This window comes from Strigops habroptila, chromosome 6 (assembly GCF_004027225.2).
Source record: "Strigops habroptila isolate Jane chromosome 6, bStrHab1.2.pri, whole genome shotgun sequence".
NCBI classification, from domain to species: domain Eukaryota; kingdom Metazoa; phylum Chordata; class Aves; order Psittaciformes; family Psittacidae; genus Strigops; species Strigops habroptila.
Genome location: NC_044282.2, coordinates 70,747,687 through 70,767,760, shown reverse-complemented (window position 1 = coordinate 70,767,760; position 20,074 = coordinate 70,747,687). Strand labels below are relative to the sequence as shown.

Sequence of the window (20,074 nt, the reverse complement as noted above, 5' to 3'; positions counted from 1 at the left end):
CCATCCTTGTTTTGTACACACTCACTTAGCTTGCACAAAAAGGGCATCTTTATGACTCGGGTGTTTAAACGAGATCCTGGCTCTGTTTCTCTGCATAGGTAGCTATGGTGATATCATGCAAAATTGGAATCCATTCTGAACCCCTAAAATGAGAAAAAAAATCAAAGTAGTATATGCAGATATTTTGGTCATACATAGATCCTGGTACACTGTTGTGAAATATATGAGGACATATTTGTATTAAAACCGTAGTGCGGTTTTAATCATTATTGGAGTAAATGTATTTCTGCCTTAATGATAATGAATTTGGTAAAAATGACTTGATATAAATGAATATATTGAAATATCAAACTTCCTATGAATCCTGTGTAATAATAGAACAGGGAGTTTGGAGAACACTGTTTTGAGTATCTTTGATGTAGTAATTGGAGTATATTCATTTCACATGACTGTCATTAAGGAAGACAGACAAAATCCTGTCATTGAGTTTGTAGGTGTGATTCGCATGTATGGACATTCTCTTTAATCAGTGAAAGGGATTGCTGAAAGATAAACGTGATAGTTTCGACTTTGGTCTCAACAAAGGAAGGAGAGGGAGAAGAAAGATGCATTTCTTTGAAGGATGAGCCTGTCAATCCACTTGATGGGAAGTTCTTAGTCCCATACTGTTGCTAGGTGATGTGTGCCAGAAGGGGTCTTTGAAATCCATATCAGGATTGTTAACAGTAAATTGAAGCCCATTAGTGGGAGCATTTTGTTTCTGAGGGTCAGGCTGGGGCCTGGCAGCAGTTCAGAGCTGCTTAAGAGGCCATGCATAATGATGGTCCCTTGGCAAGGAGAGGGCTAGGGTGGGACACTTGCAGTGGGGTTGTCTTACCTCCAGACGTTGGACTTCTGTAAATGGCTTGCACCTGCACCTCGTGTCCTGGTTGGGCAGAGAACAGACCGTCAGGTGTGTAATTTACTCCTCTGACACAGGTGGGGAAATAACAGCCTAGGAAGGTGCTTCACTTCTTGTTTAGCTGTAGATGCAGATGGAGGGACTGGACAAGATGAGACATTTAAACCCTAGAGACAAAGATAAGAAACAACTCTTAAGTGTCATCATGGACCCAAGAAGTCTTGCAGGTCAGAACTCTGTGCTTTACTTACCACATGCAGTAGAAAATCATTCCAACAGACCATTAGAAGGCAATTCCTATTCTTATGTGGTCTTCTGTGCTTGCATTGTGGAGTTTGGTTGGATCACTTCAGCTGAGCTGGGGCTTGAGAAGTCTGCTGGAGTCCTTAGCTAGCCATAGGGGTAAGTGCCCTGGTTTTAAGAGAAGCTTCATGTTTCTTATTTATGTTGACCTATAATACCAACTTACCTGGTGCTTAAAGAGTTAAGATCTGATATTTGAAATCTGGGTCAAGTACATTAAATACACATGCTATATATATGTATGTATATACATTTTTGTTGATAAACACTCTGTGATAAAGCATTCCTGAAGATAAGACATTGTTCTATTTGAAGAAAATCTGTGGGAGTTTTGCCTTCGACAGAGTCACAATGAAAGCTCTTATTTTAGCAAGGTTCTTTGTTTAATTTAAGCACAAATCCGAGTGTTTCCTGGAAAACTCTTTGCATATGTAGCTAATTATGTTTCTTTCCTCCCCATCTCACCTCTCCTGGGATACATAAAGAACTAGAAAAATATAAATGCAGTTTTGAATGCTTGGAAATCGTAATCTGATGAGCATGAAACTAAGATGAAAGTGTGTTGCCATTTTTGTTTCAAATTCCTCCTGAAGTATTGGGACACAAATATAGCCATTTGGGATTATGGTATAGAGCCTAGGGAATTCTGAAGCACTCTGATAGCTATGTAATACAACTTAAAAATCTAAAGCAAAATGTGTAATTCTGTCCAACCCTGCTTTAATGAAAGAAACATTTGCTTTAGGGTATTTTAAAGAAGTGTGGCATTTATTTAGTACCAGAAACAGAAAGCATTCGGAATGTGCAAATCAGATTGGCAGAATTAATGAAAATAGCTGATATATGATGAGTTTGTGCATACAGTTTGGTGGCGATTTGGTTTGCAGTGGTTTGGTTTGGGGTTTTTTTTTAGACATCTACGTTTTGAAGGCTTTGAGAGCCATTTTATGCCTATTGCTTCAGTAGAACTCAAGTATTAACTGACATTGTAAAGACAATATTTTACTGCATGAGATGGGTGAGAAAATAATTTCAGCTGATAGCTGTTAGGGGCAGGGAGTGTTTGGCATTTTACACATAGAGGAGTGCATGTTGTGTAAATAACATATAGTACCCACTATATGTAGGCTATACACGTAGTGGAGCCTATAGTGAATCCTTTAGATTTTTTGCATTGTAAATTAATGTCTTCAAACACCAAAAATTTCCTATACTTTAATTACACAACTGTTTTAGTAACCCGGAAGTTGTGGCTGAGTCTTTTGCTAATCACCCAGTTTGGCCATCATGTTGTCTGGAACTATTAAACCCCAAGGAAAATCTTTAGCATTGGACAGATTCTTCTACTGTTTAATGTAGGTTTGGGATCAGAGAGAGCTGCTCTCCAAGATGGTGCTGCAGCTTTTGAGTAACAAAAGGTGATGCATTCCATCTGAGGTGAAACCTTGTCTGACCTGCTGCCTCGTGGCGTGTTTAAATCACGGTTTGAGTTTTCCTGCACGGAAGCCTTTTGGATACATATATACAGATATCTCTCTCTATATATAAATATCTGTATGGTAAAGTATTAAAACACCAGAAACTTTCTGCAGACAAATGGAGTGCTGCAAGGTTTCAGAAACAAGTTTAAAGAGCTGGAGATTCTTACTAAAAGATGTTACAGCATTTACTGTAATGTGCTAGGATTTCAGTGTAAAGAGCTACATTTTAATAACACCAGCCACAGCTGAAAGCAGTCTTTTGAAGCTTGTTATTAATGTGGCTGAGCAGCCTCTTTAAGTTTATGTTATTTTTATGATTTCCAGCAAAAAGAAAACAGAACAGGAGAAAGTTTTGGAAGTCTGTTTGAAATCTGTTTTTATCCATCTGTCTACAGGATCCTGGTTTCTAACAAAACATCATTATTTAGCATTTGTTCATGAAAGTTGTAGGAATTCCATAAACTTTTATTATTTTTTTCATGTTTATGGCTAATTTCTTCTCTTTTCTGGCTTTGCTTCAGATTGATTTAAGGTGTATTTTCTTTTGATAGATTTGTCAAGACATCAGGACTAAATGGGGGAGGCTTTTTACCAAATGAGCAGCTAGTCCTCTGGCCAACTCTTGCCTCAATATGACATGGTTAATCTGATTTTTAGTAAATTGTAAAGGTGTTTGTGCTGCCAATCCCATCCTTGCCACCTTCTCTATATTTCTCTGCTCACAATTTACATCTCCCTCGGGAATGTGTCAGCCCTTTAACCACAGAGGTGTCCCATTGGGAAAACCGGCTTTCCTGGCCCAGTTTCAGAGCAAGTCTTCAGGCAGCTCCAGTCCTTGAGCTGAAGCTCCTGCTAGACTTTAGTGGAAGGGAGGAAGCAAGCCGACATGCAGACGTCTTGAGTAAAGGAGGTGAAAGCATGCTCCTTCATCAGAAAACATCAAAGCAGACTTAAATCATTGTGCTACAAAGGGAACTTAGATGAGTTACTTAGGCACTGATCATCCCATGGGTATGTTCCTTAACATGGTAAAGCTTCAGTAGCTCAGGTGTTCAGAAAAGGACTATAATCAATAGTAAATAGATACAATTCTTCTGAATGTCTCTCAAGAAGCTCAATTTGTTCATAATATGGCCCCAGTCTAGCAAAGAGCTTGTGCCAAAAACCAATCTGTCCACTTGTGAGCCAGCATATCGAATGCAACTCCAAACAGCAGCAGACTTTCAGTCTCGTTCCTCAAAATGGAATTATCAAAATCAAAATAATCCGATTTACATAAAAGAAGCTAAATATAGTCTTGCTGCTTGGGTTTTTTCCATGTCCTTTTCCTATCATCTCCATGGGAAAACTTGCTGACATTTTAAAAAGGGCTTTGATTCATAGAGCTTCAATAGTCTTCAAGATTTTGATAAAGGAGATTTTGCTCATCCTCTTAGTAATGTTTGCAGCTAAGTGCAGTAATAAGGGAGTAGAGCTGTTCATGGGGAATGTGAAGAGCTGACAGTGTGCTTTGGTATCTCAATTAGAGTACTTCAGATTCGAGGACCAAATAATATGACCTAGATCATCAGCTAAGGGCTAAGTTGTCACTGGCAAATGGAAATGCATCTGTCACCCTTAAAGGGCAGATACACCCATGGCAGGGGTCAAAAAGGATGTGAATCCTGTTAGTATCAAAATTATTCTCGTTCACTGAACTTATAATAGAAGTGTCTATTTTAAGTCTGTGGAGCACATGGCAGATTACAGTGAGGTAGCCCAGGATATGCAGTTTGTGTCTTTTATTAATGGGTGCTGGATGGCAGCCAGACAATGTATTGCTGTAAGGGACTGTGTGCTTCAAATTCTGTTAGACAAGTCTTAGAGGATAGAAGAATTCAACATTTTACTCATCCAAACCCAGCTACCCAAAGAGGATGATCTAATTTCTTGCCTTTAAAACCTGGAGAAAAATCCTGTGATTTGGAAAAGCAAATTCATACTCACACTGCCTAATTGGCCACTTTGCACTTCTAACAGCCTTACTGAGTCAGTCCCAGGTAACTTTTCTTTTGATGAATTCCCTTTGGAAGAAGCATCCCACTTCAGATATGTTTCTTTTTTATTCTGTGATGCATGGCTAATGCGTATCTTAGACTAACTAAAGTGTGATCCATCATAGAGACATTCTGTAGCTGACTATAAATTCAAAAGCAAAACGTTTATCTTCTTTCTTCTTTTGTTGATATTGATTGCAGTTCATCACTGAGCGAGCAAGAGGTTCAGCCAGGGAAAGGAAGAAAGGAATGACAATTATATGAAAGAATGAAACCAGATAGACAATCCTGTTCAGTTTGAGTTCAGAAAGAATGATGCTTTTCCCAGACAGGCCCTTGAGCAGAAGCATTTATCAGTCTGATTTTGGGTTTGAAACGGTAGAGAGTAAAAATCAGATGAGTTATCATCTCCCAGAGAAATGAAACAAAGCTTTGTAACATTCAGCCTCTAAATAGAAGAGAAAGTAACCCATCCGGTAATACACATCACTAACTTAGCGTCTTCAGGGCATTTCTCTACCTTTTCTCCTAGGTGTAAGTTACGCAATTTCTTTGTCTTTCTCATTCAAATCCTCATCTGGGGAGCACAGCTGCTATTTTTACATCTCTCTTCTGGTTTTCTCCTATGTGAAAGCCTGTCATTAACTTGTTTACCGGTGAAATTGTCTTTGTCTCAGCGCACAATCATATTCCTTCTTTACAGAGCTCTCAAATAGGATTATTCTGTCTGTTTTGCTTGCCATCCTACCCAGTATTTAATGAGGCTCAGCATCATATGATAGACAGCCTTGTACTTTCTTTCCAGTTAATACACCATACTTCAAAATGCTTTCCTAAACCTTATAAAGTATTTGTTGAACATATTAATAATTCCATTGCCTACAAGCAGATATGTTGCCGATCAGGAGATGCCCTTTAGACTGATGTCTTGTTGATACAGGATTTCCTGCAAGATCTATGAAAAACAGCCCTTTTTATCATCTTAAGCTTATCATCATGTTATATTGAACTTAATTTGTAACAGTCAGTGGAGATTTAGATTGTTATTTAAAAGTTATTAAATACTAAGAAGTATCATAAAGCACTAAACATATGCAGACAGTGGGGCGGAGGTTGAAGTGAGAGTGAAATGTGAACTGCAGGATATATTTGTGTCAGTTTTGAAACCGTTTGATCTCTACACAGAATCTGTCATCCCATAGTGGTGCTATTTGCTGGCCATTTTTTGATACTTGTAGCAGAATGAAATATTGCCTTTCAGGAAACCTGAGCTTCCAAACTATACTTGCCCCATTCAAAGGATTGAAGTCAGTCATGCAGGGCTTCTTTTCATCTGTCTTTTGCCTTTTTAAACTTCATCTTAAGGCCAAGGACCAAGCAGTTTTCTTAGTCTGAAAAACACTGAGTACATTTCTTGGAAATGCTGCGCCCTAATAGCAATAAGTAGAGTCACAAAATAACCTGAAATTTGTCTCACATGCTACCAATGAAGCTGAGGTTCAGGCTATTATTAGCTGATAAAAATCATTTAACGTATCTTTCCTTCACAGAAATGTTATGTAGTCATTGCTATATTAAGGATTGGAACAGGCTGCCCAGGGAAATGGTTGAGTCACCATCCCTGGGGGTATTTAAAAGACGTGTAGACGTGGCACTTAGTGACATGGTTTAATGGTGGACCTGGCAGTGCTGGGTTCATGGTTGGACTCAATGGTCTTAAAGATCTTTTCCAACCTGAATGATTCTGTCATTCTATATTGAATATAGACCTGAAAAAAAAAGGCTAAAGATTAAATATAAATGGAATATATCTCATAATTTAAATAATACATGACTGTTTGAACATGAAGAAGAAAGGGGAGGGCATCACCAAAATTCTATTATTCATTTCATAGTGTTTAAGATAGTTCCAGCCAGTCTTCTTAATTCCTCAGGAAAACCTAAGTTCTCATGTTAAGGTTTATCTAAAATCCATTAAAACCATAGAGAATCTCTCTGCCAAGGCCAGTAGCCTTTGGACAGATTGTGTTATTTTGACAAGCAGAACAGTTTATGTGTGCTTAAATTCTGAGGCAAAAATAACTGCAAATAGGAATGTGCAGCCATCAGCTGTACAGCTTTTAGTCTGTACTGTTGCAATACAGAGCTCAAAGGCTTTGAAGGATTTACGATAGTGATTTTATTCTGTGTTAATAACTTTAACTGTTTTAATGAATATTTAACTCTATCAGAACCTGGTGCCATCATGTTTAAATTGCCTGAAATAATACAAGTTTTCAAAATTGAAGTATTTGCAAAAATAATCACTTCTTTTGGTAGAAGTATTTGCAAAAGTTTGTTAACTATTTTGCAATGTGTTTACTTGCAGGATCCCAAACTGCGCGAGCTGTTGGATGCTGGGAATGCAGGAGGTCGCCTGGAAAATCGAATGATAACTGTTGTCTATGGCCCAGACCTGGTCAATATATCGTACTTGAACTTGGTGGCATTCCAAGAGGATATAGCAAAGGTAATATACGTTCCTCCGTGTCATGTAAAATTCATGTTTCAGAAGTGTTAGTTTGAGATACCGATAAATGAGGTTAACAGTGGGTTGCTATGAAATGAACCTCAGTTCTGTTGCAGAGCTGTGCTGCTCAGCACTCAAGAGGAAATGTGCAGTCATTCTTTTTCAGGGAGTTTGTTTAGCAAAGTTTGTGCCCCTGGTATTTGTGCTCATCTTCAGAACATTGCTGTAAATCCCAAACACACACTGTGAAAATAATGGTACACACAAATTTTCACTCAGCTGTGAGATGTGTGCAGTGACTTTCCAAACACATCTCAGGATCTTTCAGTAGTTATCACCCTTTTACGCTTGTTCTAAGTGTATGTGAATTATAGAGTCATCTGTGAGAACCAAGTTTATAACTGGTTGACTTTTTAAGGTTGGCCATATCAGAGTAGCGGGAATCTGCAGTTCTACCTTGTACACTCAAGTAGTCAGCAATCAGACATCTTGTTTAACACGCACATAAACATTCCTGTTCATATTCAAATGTCAGTTTTAAGCATTGCATTTTGCCTACTGATAGCCCTTTGATAAGAATCACATAGCCAGTGTCATTACCTTAGCAAAGTATTTTCTCCATGCAGGTGTACAGTCCCTTCATTTCTGTCCAACATACCACATAGCTGTTTGTTCCAAGCAAGTTCCAGTTGATGTTAATACATCTTTTGGTTTTGATTTGTTTGGGATTTTTTTCCCCCTTCTTCCAGTTTCTAAACAACTCAGTTGTGGTTATTGAAGTGAGATCTCTTTGCTTTATCTATTCCAAACTGACATTGAAAAGCTACTCCTCTTTCCACTTCTATTTATACAGGTAGACTCTCGTGACAGCCTCCAGATAACCACACAAAAAACACACTTCAACATGGTTTGCATCCTAAAGTGCACTAGATTGCACTAAAATGGCAGTTTGTCTGTAGACTGCAGTTATTTAACAATAGTACTGAGTTATTTTGTCACCGCACAGGCAACAAGGGTAGTCAGACCAGGTGAAAAATGGTCATAGGATGAAAGTCTTAAGCAAGGAGGATATATTTCTGCTTGCCAGGTTTCTGTCTTTGCTAATCTTCATTAGCCAACTGGTCAACTTGGCAAAAACACGAATTCCACTGTTTCACTGATATGAAAGAACAGAAACAAAATGAATTTGTGGTGGTCTCTGGACTGCTTAGTGGGAAGTGCTGTCCTCAGACTTGAAAACACGCAGCTATACTCCACAGGGTGGTTAAGAAATCTTAACGCTGTAAAAGTGAAAACGATTGAAACAACACTTCAATGAGGAAAAAACCCAACTAAGCCCATGATGGGAAATGCAAAGATATGCTAAAGCTTTACCAGCAACAACTGTTAGCCCTTACCATGGGCAAATCACCCAAATCAGAAGCCTATATACTTTTTTGCTTTTCTGTCTAGCCCACAATCAGTGAGCTATAATCATTTGGCCAAAACAGTGCAGAAACTGGCATTTTAGGGCTATTTTCTGTTTGATAATGGAACCTCAAAATACTGTAGATAAAATCATGTTTTAGAAAAGCATGGCTGCTTTAAATCCTGAATAACTCCTACAATCTGAGTAACTAAGAACCTAAATCTTCCTTGTTATTTGTAAATGCGGTAGACCAAATAAATCACTATTTTCTCAGCCAGGCACTGTGGCCTCGGGATGTGATTTTCAAAGCACTGCAGATTAGCTGTGCTTGCTCTGAGATCTCATTAAGTATCCTGATTGTTTCAGTGAAAACTGAGTTTTGATCACTATTGAATGCATCTGAAAATTCTTCCTTTTTTAACATGTTTCCAACTTTGTATGAGGCAGGCCACAGAATCTGGTCCTTATCTCCAGGACCCATGTAATGACTCAGAGAAGTTGTAATAAATAAGCACATGAGGCACAAATCATCTCTTCAGGGAGCTCGGAGAAGGCATGTAAATACAGAACGTTTTCAACATCACACATGCAAATTTTGACCCTTCCTGTTGCTGACGTTCCAGGGAAAGCAAGTGCCAGGGAAAAACTCCCCCACCTTTCCTTTTTCAGTGCATGAATATTATTTGGATTAACTCTTCATTTCCAATACCTTATCTTTCAAGTTGTGTGACAAGTATTAGTCAATTCTTTCTTGGGAGGAGAAAGGCAAAGTAAACTTTAATGGTCCCAGGGAGACAGCTAAAATTCCTCAATTATGGGGTCTTCCTCCTTTTCAGGAGGCTTCCTATGATGCTACAAACTCTCTTCATTACATCCACCGGCCAAGTGGTGGGAAAATTATGAAAATAGGAGCCTTGGGCTATTCAACTTGCTTTAAATAAACCAAATACAGAGCTAGAACAGACAACACAGTCACATTGTATTGTTTTATGTGCATTCCTCCAGAAGAAAGTAACTAGTGTTTGAAGTACTTTAGTGATGAGCTGAAGGGCACTGTGCAGCTGGTTGGTCAAAGAATGCAGCTTGAAATTCATTAGGTAATGGTCTAAAAGGCAGATTGCTGGACATGTCTTGATGATGGACAGAAGTAGCACTGATACAGTGCTTGCTTATTTTCAGATGGGTGTGCCTGAGCCTGTCATGGGACAGGATTTGTGACTGTCCATACACATAGAGCTGCAGAAGCCAGGACAGAGGAAGAAGTTTATCGTCAAACTCTATTCTGAGCAGATGCTCTTTTTCTGCCTTTGTTCCCAACATGAAGTCATCCAACCTGTGAACATCTGTGTTTGCTCTACAGTATTTCATTCTCTTCCCAAATCCATGAACTTCAAAAGTGAATGTCTCATCTTTCCCATCTCTTTCCTCTCACTTTCTTTTGTGCCGCTCATGCCAACTCTGCTCTCACCATCCTAGTCCATCCTGGCCATCCTGGCCATTTCCTTATCTAGAGGCCGAGGAACTCTGTTTCTCCTTGGTTTGTTGAGCTTTGGATAAGATTCATCACTAAGAGATGATGAATTCCTCCATAAATGAAATGATGTCATCAATGGTGATTCAAAAGTTGTTCTATACTTTGCTTTCCACCATACATCTTTATTTGTCCAACTTTCCTGGCATATATGACAGCTTGATCAGTATAATAAAATGGTAAAGCAAACTGTAGAAGTTCACATCCATTTGATGCATTTTTAACTAAAATTCGTAAGGATGCCGAAAGTGTGGAATTTGAGCAGCTTGCTTTGTTAACCTCCTACCAAAAACAAATGTGCAAGAAACACTGCTTTCACACGTAGTCACTTCTGATATGAAGGAAGTGTTTTCAAGAATGTGTGCTGTCTTTTCTCATGAAAAAGATCTCATTCTTCTGTTGAGATAAATGTCTTATCCTATGTATCCTGATGCATGTAATAGAGGAATTACTTCACTGAGCAACAGATTTCCGAATGAACTGCTGCTTATACGCTACCTGCCAAAGCACAGAACACTGAAATAATCTGTTAGTGAAGTTCACAGGAATGATGTTAATATGAATTAGTGTAACAGGACGTAGCCAAGAGGAGATCGAGTTCAGAGAGTTCTTATCATGATGGATGGGACTTACTTGGAGTTGAATGGCGGAAGGCTGGGTTCTTCCGCTACCAAACCGGATCAGAGCCTTCCAGTCTGCAGTTTATTGGCACTAGTACAGTCTTATTTCAAAATACCCAGATTTATATTTTCCTATTGTGTTGCTCCTGTACAGGAGTCTGTACAGGAGGCTGCTATAACCTTTCCACAGTAGGCTGTTTTCTTTCTGCACGTAACAGTTTTCTACCCTGCGGAGCGCTCTCACCAAGAGCTGCCTTCTGGAATCACTGCTGCTGGTAAGGATGGCTGCAGGGTACATTGTGCTTGGGGTTAGAGTATGGGCTTTGCTCTGCATCGTGCAGCAAACCCAAGGAAACAGAGCCATTTGGTAGCTGAAGCAGCGAGACGCATCTTGGCTCACAGCTTGGTGCAAGCCCATCAAAGTCAGTCCAGCGCATCTCCTTTGTTTCTTTGAGTCTGTGCTCAGGGCTGTTGTTCCCCCTCCTGCTGAGGGTTCAGACCACTGACTGGAAAGATGATGTGATCCTTGGCTTATTTTCTGACCTTGGTTTTTTGGCTGCGGCTCTGTGGTGGCTGGAATTAAGACCCTAAAATGGGAGAGGCAGTGAGCAAGTATTGTTGACTTGGCATCTACATTGTCAGAAATGGCTCAGCCTGTAGGTACCCCTTAGAATATTTGGCAAGAGCGATATGATCACTTTGAAGAGCCAGGAAAAGCTAGCAAAGGAACCTGGCAAGACTGTTTATACAAATAATGCTTGTGACAGGCACATAATAACCGAGTTCCTCTTGCATTCCTGTCAACAAGCACTCGGACAAAGAGAAGAAAGAGCCAGGGTGTGGGATACTCCTGAAGTGCCCCAGTTCCGTGTTCTACAAAATACTTCAGTTTTAAGCCCAGCAGGACCAGTAAGATCAAAACAAAGTCGATCAAGATTAGTTAAAAGCCAACACATTTTCAATTTCTAAATCATCATTTATATTGCCAATAATCTCTGCAGCCGTTAGTGTCATAGGGAGAAGTTTTAACTGCTATTATTAGTGCCTAAACAAAGCAGTGTTTACAAGATGAGCCTATTCCGAGCCTGGAAAAATGAGTTGCCAAGAAGAAAAACAGATGCTGCCCTTAATACACTTTCTGTTCCAAGAGTCACAGCAAAGCAGTTGTGTTGCTAATGAACCCGACTCTTCTTTCTCACACCCTTGGCTTTTCAGATTAGACCTGAGAAGGAAAAACAATTAAAGCAGCAAAATGGAAGTGGTCACGAGAGGTGGAGGGGAGGGCTAGCTCAGCACAGTGGTTGCCTCCAGAACAATAAGGCTGTGGCTGAGGGAGGAAGGTTTCTCTGCCAGAAATAGCAGTCATGAGGAAATGTGTTGTCGCAGCTGCTCAGGGGTGAGGTTGTAAATGGGGTGGACTTCAGGATCTGATAGCTGAAGGATATCAGGGACCTGTGTAACAGTAGGTGTGTAGGTGGCCGTATCTCCTCCTTTTTGAAAGCGACTGTGTGATCCAGTTTCAGGATCAAGATCTGGTAACTTTAGGGAGAAAACTTTAGCATGTGAAAAAAACAAGAAAACATTATAACTTGTGAACCTCTCTCAAATCAATCACCTACTCAGGTGGAAACCTGGGGCTTTTTAGGTAAAACAAGCTCATAAGCTCCAGAGTGATGTAACAACGTGTGTTTCATTAGAAGTCAGTGATGCTTTCCATCGTTATCAATTTTTGTCAGAATAAAATCACCCTTTTTTTGTATCTGTCCTCAAAAAAAGAAGAGCCAGGGAGAGTGGATTTCTCCCAAAGAGAGGCTGTGGCAATGGGGATTTTGGATCTGGACTGGAATGAAAGGAAACTCAATTTTGGTTTCAAAGAAAACTAAGAAAACTTCATCAAGTTAAAAAAAATAAACCTCACATTCTTTGCAAAGGCATTGTTTGTTTTCATGCCTTTCTTTCAAAGGAGTGAAAGAAAGCCAATGCAAAACTGCAGTTGTGATTTAAAAGGATTGCAATTAAAGATTGGAAATAAGCACCAAGCCAGCAAGGAAAAGCACACTGAAGTTGTGAATGAAAAGCAGCAGGAGAGACCTGCAAGGGAGGAGAGCGACAGGACAAGCAGTGAGAGTTCCAGCCTTGCTGGGAGCCCAGAAAAGTCTGAGACTTAGGGGAAGGACTTCAGCAACATGCATGGAAGTGAGAAAAGTTAGTCAGGAAAATAGAGAGAGGAAAAGTGAGGGAGAGCCACGGGAAGCCTCCATCAGCAGCTGGAGGACGTTTCCCCTTTTGTCAGGGTAGCAAGAGGGAAACATAATTTAATGCCGGATGGGACCACATGTAATGATGTGCAGTAGGGAGGAGAGGAGCTTTTCTATTTGGAGTTGCATCTTATTCCTTGTATATCAGAATGATTTGAATTTATTCCTGTATATTTCCGCTGTGTTGTGGGGTTTTTTTAAGCCTGTTTCTTATGTTGGCTGTAAGAGCTAAGGTGAAGTCAGTACTTACAGTTCTTAATTTGGTATCCACCATAAATATGAGGCATGATATTTGTTGTCTGAATCACTTCATGACCTGTAGAGAGTGTGGTGTTTAGGCTCTTACAACACACTCCTACAAGAGGGGACACTGGCACAAGAGACTTGCTATGGTATGGTCTTTATCCCACCCTGTCAGTTCTGTTTGTCTTCAGAGGGATTTAAGCCCATTTCAGCTTAATTTTGTAAGAATGGTGGTAGAGAGGCTTCTTTTTTAATCCTCAGCCTGTCAACCAGAGCAGTGTCCATCACACAAGAAAATGTATTTTTCTGGGGCATTTATTTCACATCCTTCAGGAACTCGAATGTGTTTTGCATCAGACATTTATCCATATGATTTATCTCTTTCAGTTCAGTGGAATAAGATACCTTTAAACATACATTTGTATCAGTCTTAATTTCTTTGCAGCGCAAGCAAATCAGGTCTCTCAGACGAGGAGGGAAGCTGTAATTGGAAAAGATCAAGTTCAGGCTTTAATTAGGCACTTTTTATTAACGGTATAACGTTCAGAACTATTTTGCATTGTGGAAGTAAACATCTAAATTAAGCCTCATTGAATCAACTTTTCTCTTTATAGGAATGGTCAGATGAAGTGTTCAGTTTGGCAACAAATCTGTTGGCACAGAACATGTCAAGGGATGCCTTTCTGGAAAAAGCGTAAGTCGCAGTGGATTGAATGCTGTGGGTGTTGCTCTTTGCTCTGCGTCATTTTCCTCTTTGCTTCTTAGTCACATTGTCATCTATTGTTTCTGCTTTGATGAGTTGTCACTTTTGTAAACACAGGCTTGTCCTTTCTTATGGTTTTAAAAAGCCTGTTATCTAAATGTCACTTAAACAAAAATCCTGTTTGGGTGCTTCTTGCAAACTACTAAGTCATAGCAAAAGAAAACAGAATTAAATGCTATATGTTCCCCTTGTATACCAAAGTAGTAACTTGTAGTCTGAAACTCTCCATTTAAAATGAAAGAATATTCTGGACTGATTTGCTTCAGGTTTATTTTCCCTTTTGTTCTGTTCTTGATCAAAAAATGAGAAATGCAAGTCCATTTTCCTCAGTCTAATCTCTCTGGCTTTAATGTGATTTGGAGGGAAGCATTGAATCCATTCATCTGGACTGCCTTGCCCAGGGCACAGATTCCAAGTTGCTTTCAACCAAGTAGTAAAGCTGTTTATGAGAACGTTTGGGGTGTAAAAACACACCTCTGAAAGGAAAGAGAACTAAACCTGAGATTAGCAGTTCTCAAGTGTATGACGAGCACATGCTGAGGGAGTTTTACATAAGTGATAGCACTGAGGACAGTGTGGCAAAGCCTACCAGACAGTAATGGTGATGAGCTGGGGTACTTGCTGGCCTTTGGAGGTTCTAAAAGAGGAGAGAGTCCCTCCTTAGCCTAAAGTTGGCTGATTAAATTCAACTTTGTGTCTCCCCAAGACACTTTCTAATTTCTGCTCACAGGCAGGGGCTAAATACCAAGTTGGGGCTTAGGTTCTTAAAACTTGCTTCCATCTAAAAAGCAAGTTAACCCACCCTTCTTCTGGACTTTCAATGGCTGTGCGTGCCTAATTTCATTAGATGCACACATATTTAGTCAGAAGGTTTGTAACTGCTTAACTTTAATCCCATGTACATATTCCCAGGTGCCTGTGCTGGGAAGGAGGTGTGTGTGTGTTTCCTTCTCATAGTGCTCGTTGAGATGAAGCTGAAGTCAACAGAATTTCTTGTAGAAACTTTGAAGGTTGGACATTGCAGGAATGGCAGCTTTGCATCTGATCTGTTGTGTTGGGTCAGCAACGATGTGTTAGGCAAACAAAATCCCAAATGGATGGGAACATTTAACATTTCCTGTTGGCTCCCCATGTTGACAGTGGAGAAAGCACTGTGCTAACCAGGTGTGAGAGCAAGAGCAAAGACCACTTCCTTCAGTTCCTTAGGCTGTAGATGAGTTATGGGAGTGATTTGTTACTACTATTTCCATGCCCCTTAGTCTCATATCCCTGGGTGGCCATCAGACTTTGCTGACAGGTCTGTAATGGGGAGGATTCTGACTATACCTAATGGCATTTTCATACCAGATTCAGAGGAGGAACATGTTATCACACAGTGTAGTAGAGCCAGCCTTATTTAGAGCCATCTTTTGATGGTGGTTCAAGGAATATAAATTAAAGATGTAGTCACTGGACACATCACATAGATTCAGTAGGAGGCAAGCATGGCATTCTTGTGTCTTTTTTTCCTTCTTCCACTAACGAATGAATCACTTGGGAACTGTGGGGTTTCCAGGGTCCACTGCACAGATGCCAAATCAGAGTCACTTAAGAAATCTTTGATTTAGAAGATTAAAAATATTTCCGCACTATAATTATTGTACTAAGCAAAGGGTTGGGTGTACTCCTGTCAGAACCCTTTTGTTGAAATAGAAAATTACATTAGAGCAGAATGAAGGCTTTTTTCTTTGTGATATTACACACAGCATTGGAAGTGCAGTAATAAACAGCTTGAGCAGCTTTCCTGTGGTTTGGTCAGATGAGAAAAATCGGGTTAATTTGGAGGAAGGGCTGCTTAGTAAAAACTGCTATTTTTGTTGTAATAGGCTCATTCCTCTTTTGTAGCCATGCAGTGTAGGGTTGAGTTGGGGTGCAAAAATGGATGCTGGAGTACATTAGTACTGCAATACTGACCTGTGCAGTAATGAGCAAAGGGTGACTGGGATCAGCATTTGTCATTCTTGGAGTCAGCACTGCACTGCTGAAATGAGTCCATTCAGCTGCTACTGATGGGAGCACCTCCTAGCAAGCTTTTTAACAGGAATAACATGCTTGGTTTTCTTAGATGGATGGATAATGGCTGCAGGGGGGAAAAATAGTGTCCCATGCATAGCAAAGAATTTGGGAGGAAAAAAGGTGGCAAGTACTGGTGGGGGTTGACTGTTCTCCATACACACATTTTGAGTTTGCTTTAACTGAAGATCAAAATTCTTCTCCCCTCCAACCCGTCCCATGATTTTCTTTTATTTCTGGCTTTCTTGGCTGCAGAGGAAAACACTAAATGTGACCAGAATGTACTCAAAAGCTTAAAAAATAAAAGGGAAAATAAAATAAACCTTTTTTATGAACCACTGTGATTCTTCCTTTTTACTCTAGATCAGTGCTGGGAGGTGGGGCAGGGAGATAATGTTTTAGTCTGTGGACACAGCAGCACAAGAGATTTCAGTTTCCAGAAGATGTGTTTGAGGAGACCAGGATCTGTGACAATGTTCCTCTCCTAGTTAGGGATCTTAGGACGTACTGTGTTTTTGAAGAGGTTGCTAATGGCATTTTTGGTTGGGAAGAAAAGGAAAGTTTATTAGAACCATCCAGTTCCTTTTGCTTTTGGTTGGCCAGTGGGTAAAGTGAAAAAGTTTTTAAAATCCTCTTAAATGCTTAAGTGTTGCCACATTTTTTACCAGCTTATATTTCTGCAAAACTCATCTCTAGTTTTAGTTATATTCAAGGGGAAGATACAAAGCACTCAAAGTGATGCTCTTTGCAGGCTGCTGCTGGTAGACATTGTGCTGGTAACCAGTAGTCCTCACATACTGGGGGGAACATCAGATCGCAGCTGTAGGCCCAACTGCTTCTCATTAAAGCTGCTGGATGACTCCTGTTTCAGTAGGCTTTGAATCAGTATGTTGAATGGCTTGGACAAAGATAGAGACATCCTCATCCTGCTGCCTTAATGAGGATGTGAGAGAAGTCACAGGTCCTGAGATATTGAGATGCTCTAAATACTCGGTTCAAAAGCTGGATAATTGCCTGCCTGTAGATGGTTTCAGCATGTAATTTTTATACTGCTTCATACTGGCAACGTCTTGGACTTGCCCAGGGCTGCCGAATGTACTGACACTCTTGCTAGTGCAGAGATATTTCAGTTGCAAGCAATTTGACTTCCTTCCAGCTGAGGAGTGATGACATCTAGGATCAAATGGAGAAACCTTCACAGTTGTGTTTTGGGGAGGGCTTAGGGAGGCAGGGATGTTGGTGTGCAACATCCTGGGACAGTTTCAGCCTCTGGAAGAGGTATACAGCCACCTTTACAGTCAAGTTGTGGAGCTGTGTGCCAGTCTAGTCTGGTGGTAGGCTGGTAGGCAGCCTGGGGGAGAAGGAGCTTGGGGGAAGGATAAATTTGTGCATTAATTGTATTTGCAGTGTCCTATTGCAAGACAGACAGTATTTGATACTACACGTGCATTACTGTTGGAGGAAAAGGTATTAATGATACCCAACATGTTTTCATATTGTCAAAAAAGCTGAGTGAAACTTGCCATGTGGTCAGAGCGCTAGCACTCAGCTATAAAGGTGGTGATGAAGTACTTGAAAATGATGTCAAAATAAACCAGAATGCTTTTCTCTCCACAGTTACACAAAACTTAAGCTGCAGGTGACTCCAGAAGGGCGCATTCCTCTGAAGAAGTAAGTTCTGTTCCTCCTCCTTACCATGTAATCTCTTCTGATTTCTGCGTGTGAATGTATGTTTGGCATGAACATGTGACCCCTGTGTCTAGAACAATAATTTGATCATCTGTTTGTAACGCGTACTGCAGGAGAGTATCTTGTGACCATCAGGATATGTCTGTTCAAATACCCTTTGGGCTAGATTGCCCTTCTGATCTTGAGTAAGACATTTAGCTTCTCTGCCCTTCTTTGTTCCACTTGAGTATAATAAAAAAAACCCCATAATTTCTTTACCTTAGAGACATGCTGTGAGGATGAATATATTCAAACTGCATGTCACTGGGGAATATGAAGAAATCAGTGGTGGCTTTCTCAAATAACTATCTACTGTGCTAGCAGCTTGTGTTGGGTAGAGTTAAACTCATTGTGGGCACCATTAAACTCACTTGTGTTACTGAGCAGCCAACAAACGGAAATAAATAGCTAAAGACCTGATAGACTGTGAAGTGATATTCAGTTGTTAAGCCCCACGGGCTGTCAAGGCATGTCTTGAAGCTAATTCCCTCTGTTTTGCCTTCATTTTGCAGCATATACCGCTTGTTTTCCGCTGACAGAAAACGGGTAGAGACTGCGTTAGAAGCTTGTAATCTTCCATCTTCCAGGGTAAGCATCTGAATTTATTCCTGGACCTTGCAATGTGTTGCTTATATTCAGTGGCATTTACTCTCTATTGAGGACAGTTTGTCTGAGACCGATCGTGCTGTGCTGGCCTTGGTAGGTGCTCAGCAGCCAGTCTCTTTCCCACACAGAAGTTCCTGATAACCCACCTGCAAATGGGTGAGTACCTTTGATTTGAAATTGTGTGGGGACCAGAAGTGCCTGGAAGAAGTGTGAATAGATGAAATGAAAGGGCAGGGGGTTGTGTGGCCTCTCCTGGAGAGTCCTGTGGGAATGTTTAAGAATCTGAAGACAGTTGCACATTTGCAAGTCATGATTTCAGAGCAGTGTGAGCTCGAGGTGTAGCTAATGGGGTAATCTGTTTCCTTCTCACAAAAATATCTATAGCTTGAGATAAGTGACAATTTAAACTCACTGTAGCTCATCTAAAAGGTGCATGGAGAAAATGCTGAAATGCTCTAGCATCAAAGCTGTTACTGCTGGGAGGATGGAGCTATTGTATGCTGCTAATCCAGGATATCTCCTCAACCTGGAGCATTTGCAGGATGGTACCTCACCCTTGGGAAGGCTTTTTTTCAAGAGGAATGAGCTCAAGGTGATTCTAGTTAACCCTGGAGTGAAAATGTGCTTAGTCTCTCCTCCCAGGTGGAGATTGTCCTCCAGGAAGCTTCTTACAGGATTTCTCCTGCATCTGGAGGGCTAAGAAGTGAGGCAGAACCAGTCTGTGGTAGACAAGAGCTTGCATCTCCTGAACCCTTGCTCTTGCAGAAAACTGTTCTGTGATATGTGTTCAATGTTTGCTTCCCCAATGGTTTAACAGAGCTGATTCCTGCAGCTCCAGAAAAGCAATGAAGCAAGATCTTCACAAGCCAAACCTCACATACTGCTCACCAATGAGACTTCCTTCGTAGGTTTGGGAGCTTAATTAGATAAAATTCCAAGGAATATCTGTAAAGTAGGTATAAAGTATTACAATAACCTTATCTAAAGCAAGGTCATGAGGTTAGAAACATGGAAAGAATAATTTTAAGGATGAATTTTCATTGTTAGCAAACAGGACAAGATGTGCAAAACATCTCTGAAGTGCTGCTTTTGAAATCAGTTGATTTATCACTTCTGTTTACTACCTATCTCTGGGAAAAAGAATAATCTAAACATCACTGGAGTCCTTGAAAGAAACTGCACCTTTTTCTGTTATTTATTTAAGTAGAGCCAATTTTACATACATATTGCTGGATACTTGTTGCTGGGATACCATCTTGAAAATTATTCATAGTATAAAGCAGATCCTTTCTATGCTTGGGACAGAAAAGAAACACACTTTGTGCAATAAAGAAAAAGCTGTTTTGAGCAGCTTTGAAAAAAAAATGTTTTAGAAGCCAAGTGCTTAAGAAGCATTAAACTCTAAATCTCATAGAGTTTATAGAGCAGAAGAAAATCAGTACTTCATCTACAGCTCTTTTCCTTTGTGTTCCTGTTTGTTTGAACAAGTAGAATTCTTAGCTTCAACTTCCAGCTTTTCTGCCTCGCTGTACTGCAGGACAAATGGTGTTCCTGTAAAGCCTTGGAAGAGCACTGGACTCCAGCACTGTGCAAGACATGAATATATATCAGGGAATTTCACGTGGTGTTTTGCTG

At 40.2% G+C, this 20,074-nt stretch overlaps 1 protein-coding gene across 2 annotated transcripts in view; it reads left to right on the top strand.

Moving 5' to 3' along the window:
* PLCB1 (phospholipase C beta 1) overlaps nt 1-20,074 on the top strand; it is a 397,627-nt gene that overhangs the window by 233,845 nt on the left and 143,708 nt on the right. For both annotated transcript variants that reach the window (XM_030490899.1, XM_030490901.1), the window contains exons 4-7: nt 7,090-7,230; nt 13,905-13,984; nt 17,723-17,776; nt 18,346-18,421. In XM_030490899.1, the coding sequence (XP_030346759.1) occupies nt 7,090-7,230; nt 13,905-13,984; nt 17,723-17,776; nt 18,346-18,421 (351 nt within the window). The remainder of the gene's footprint in view (nt 1-7,089; nt 7,231-13,904; nt 13,985-17,722; nt 17,777-18,345; nt 18,422-20,074) is intronic.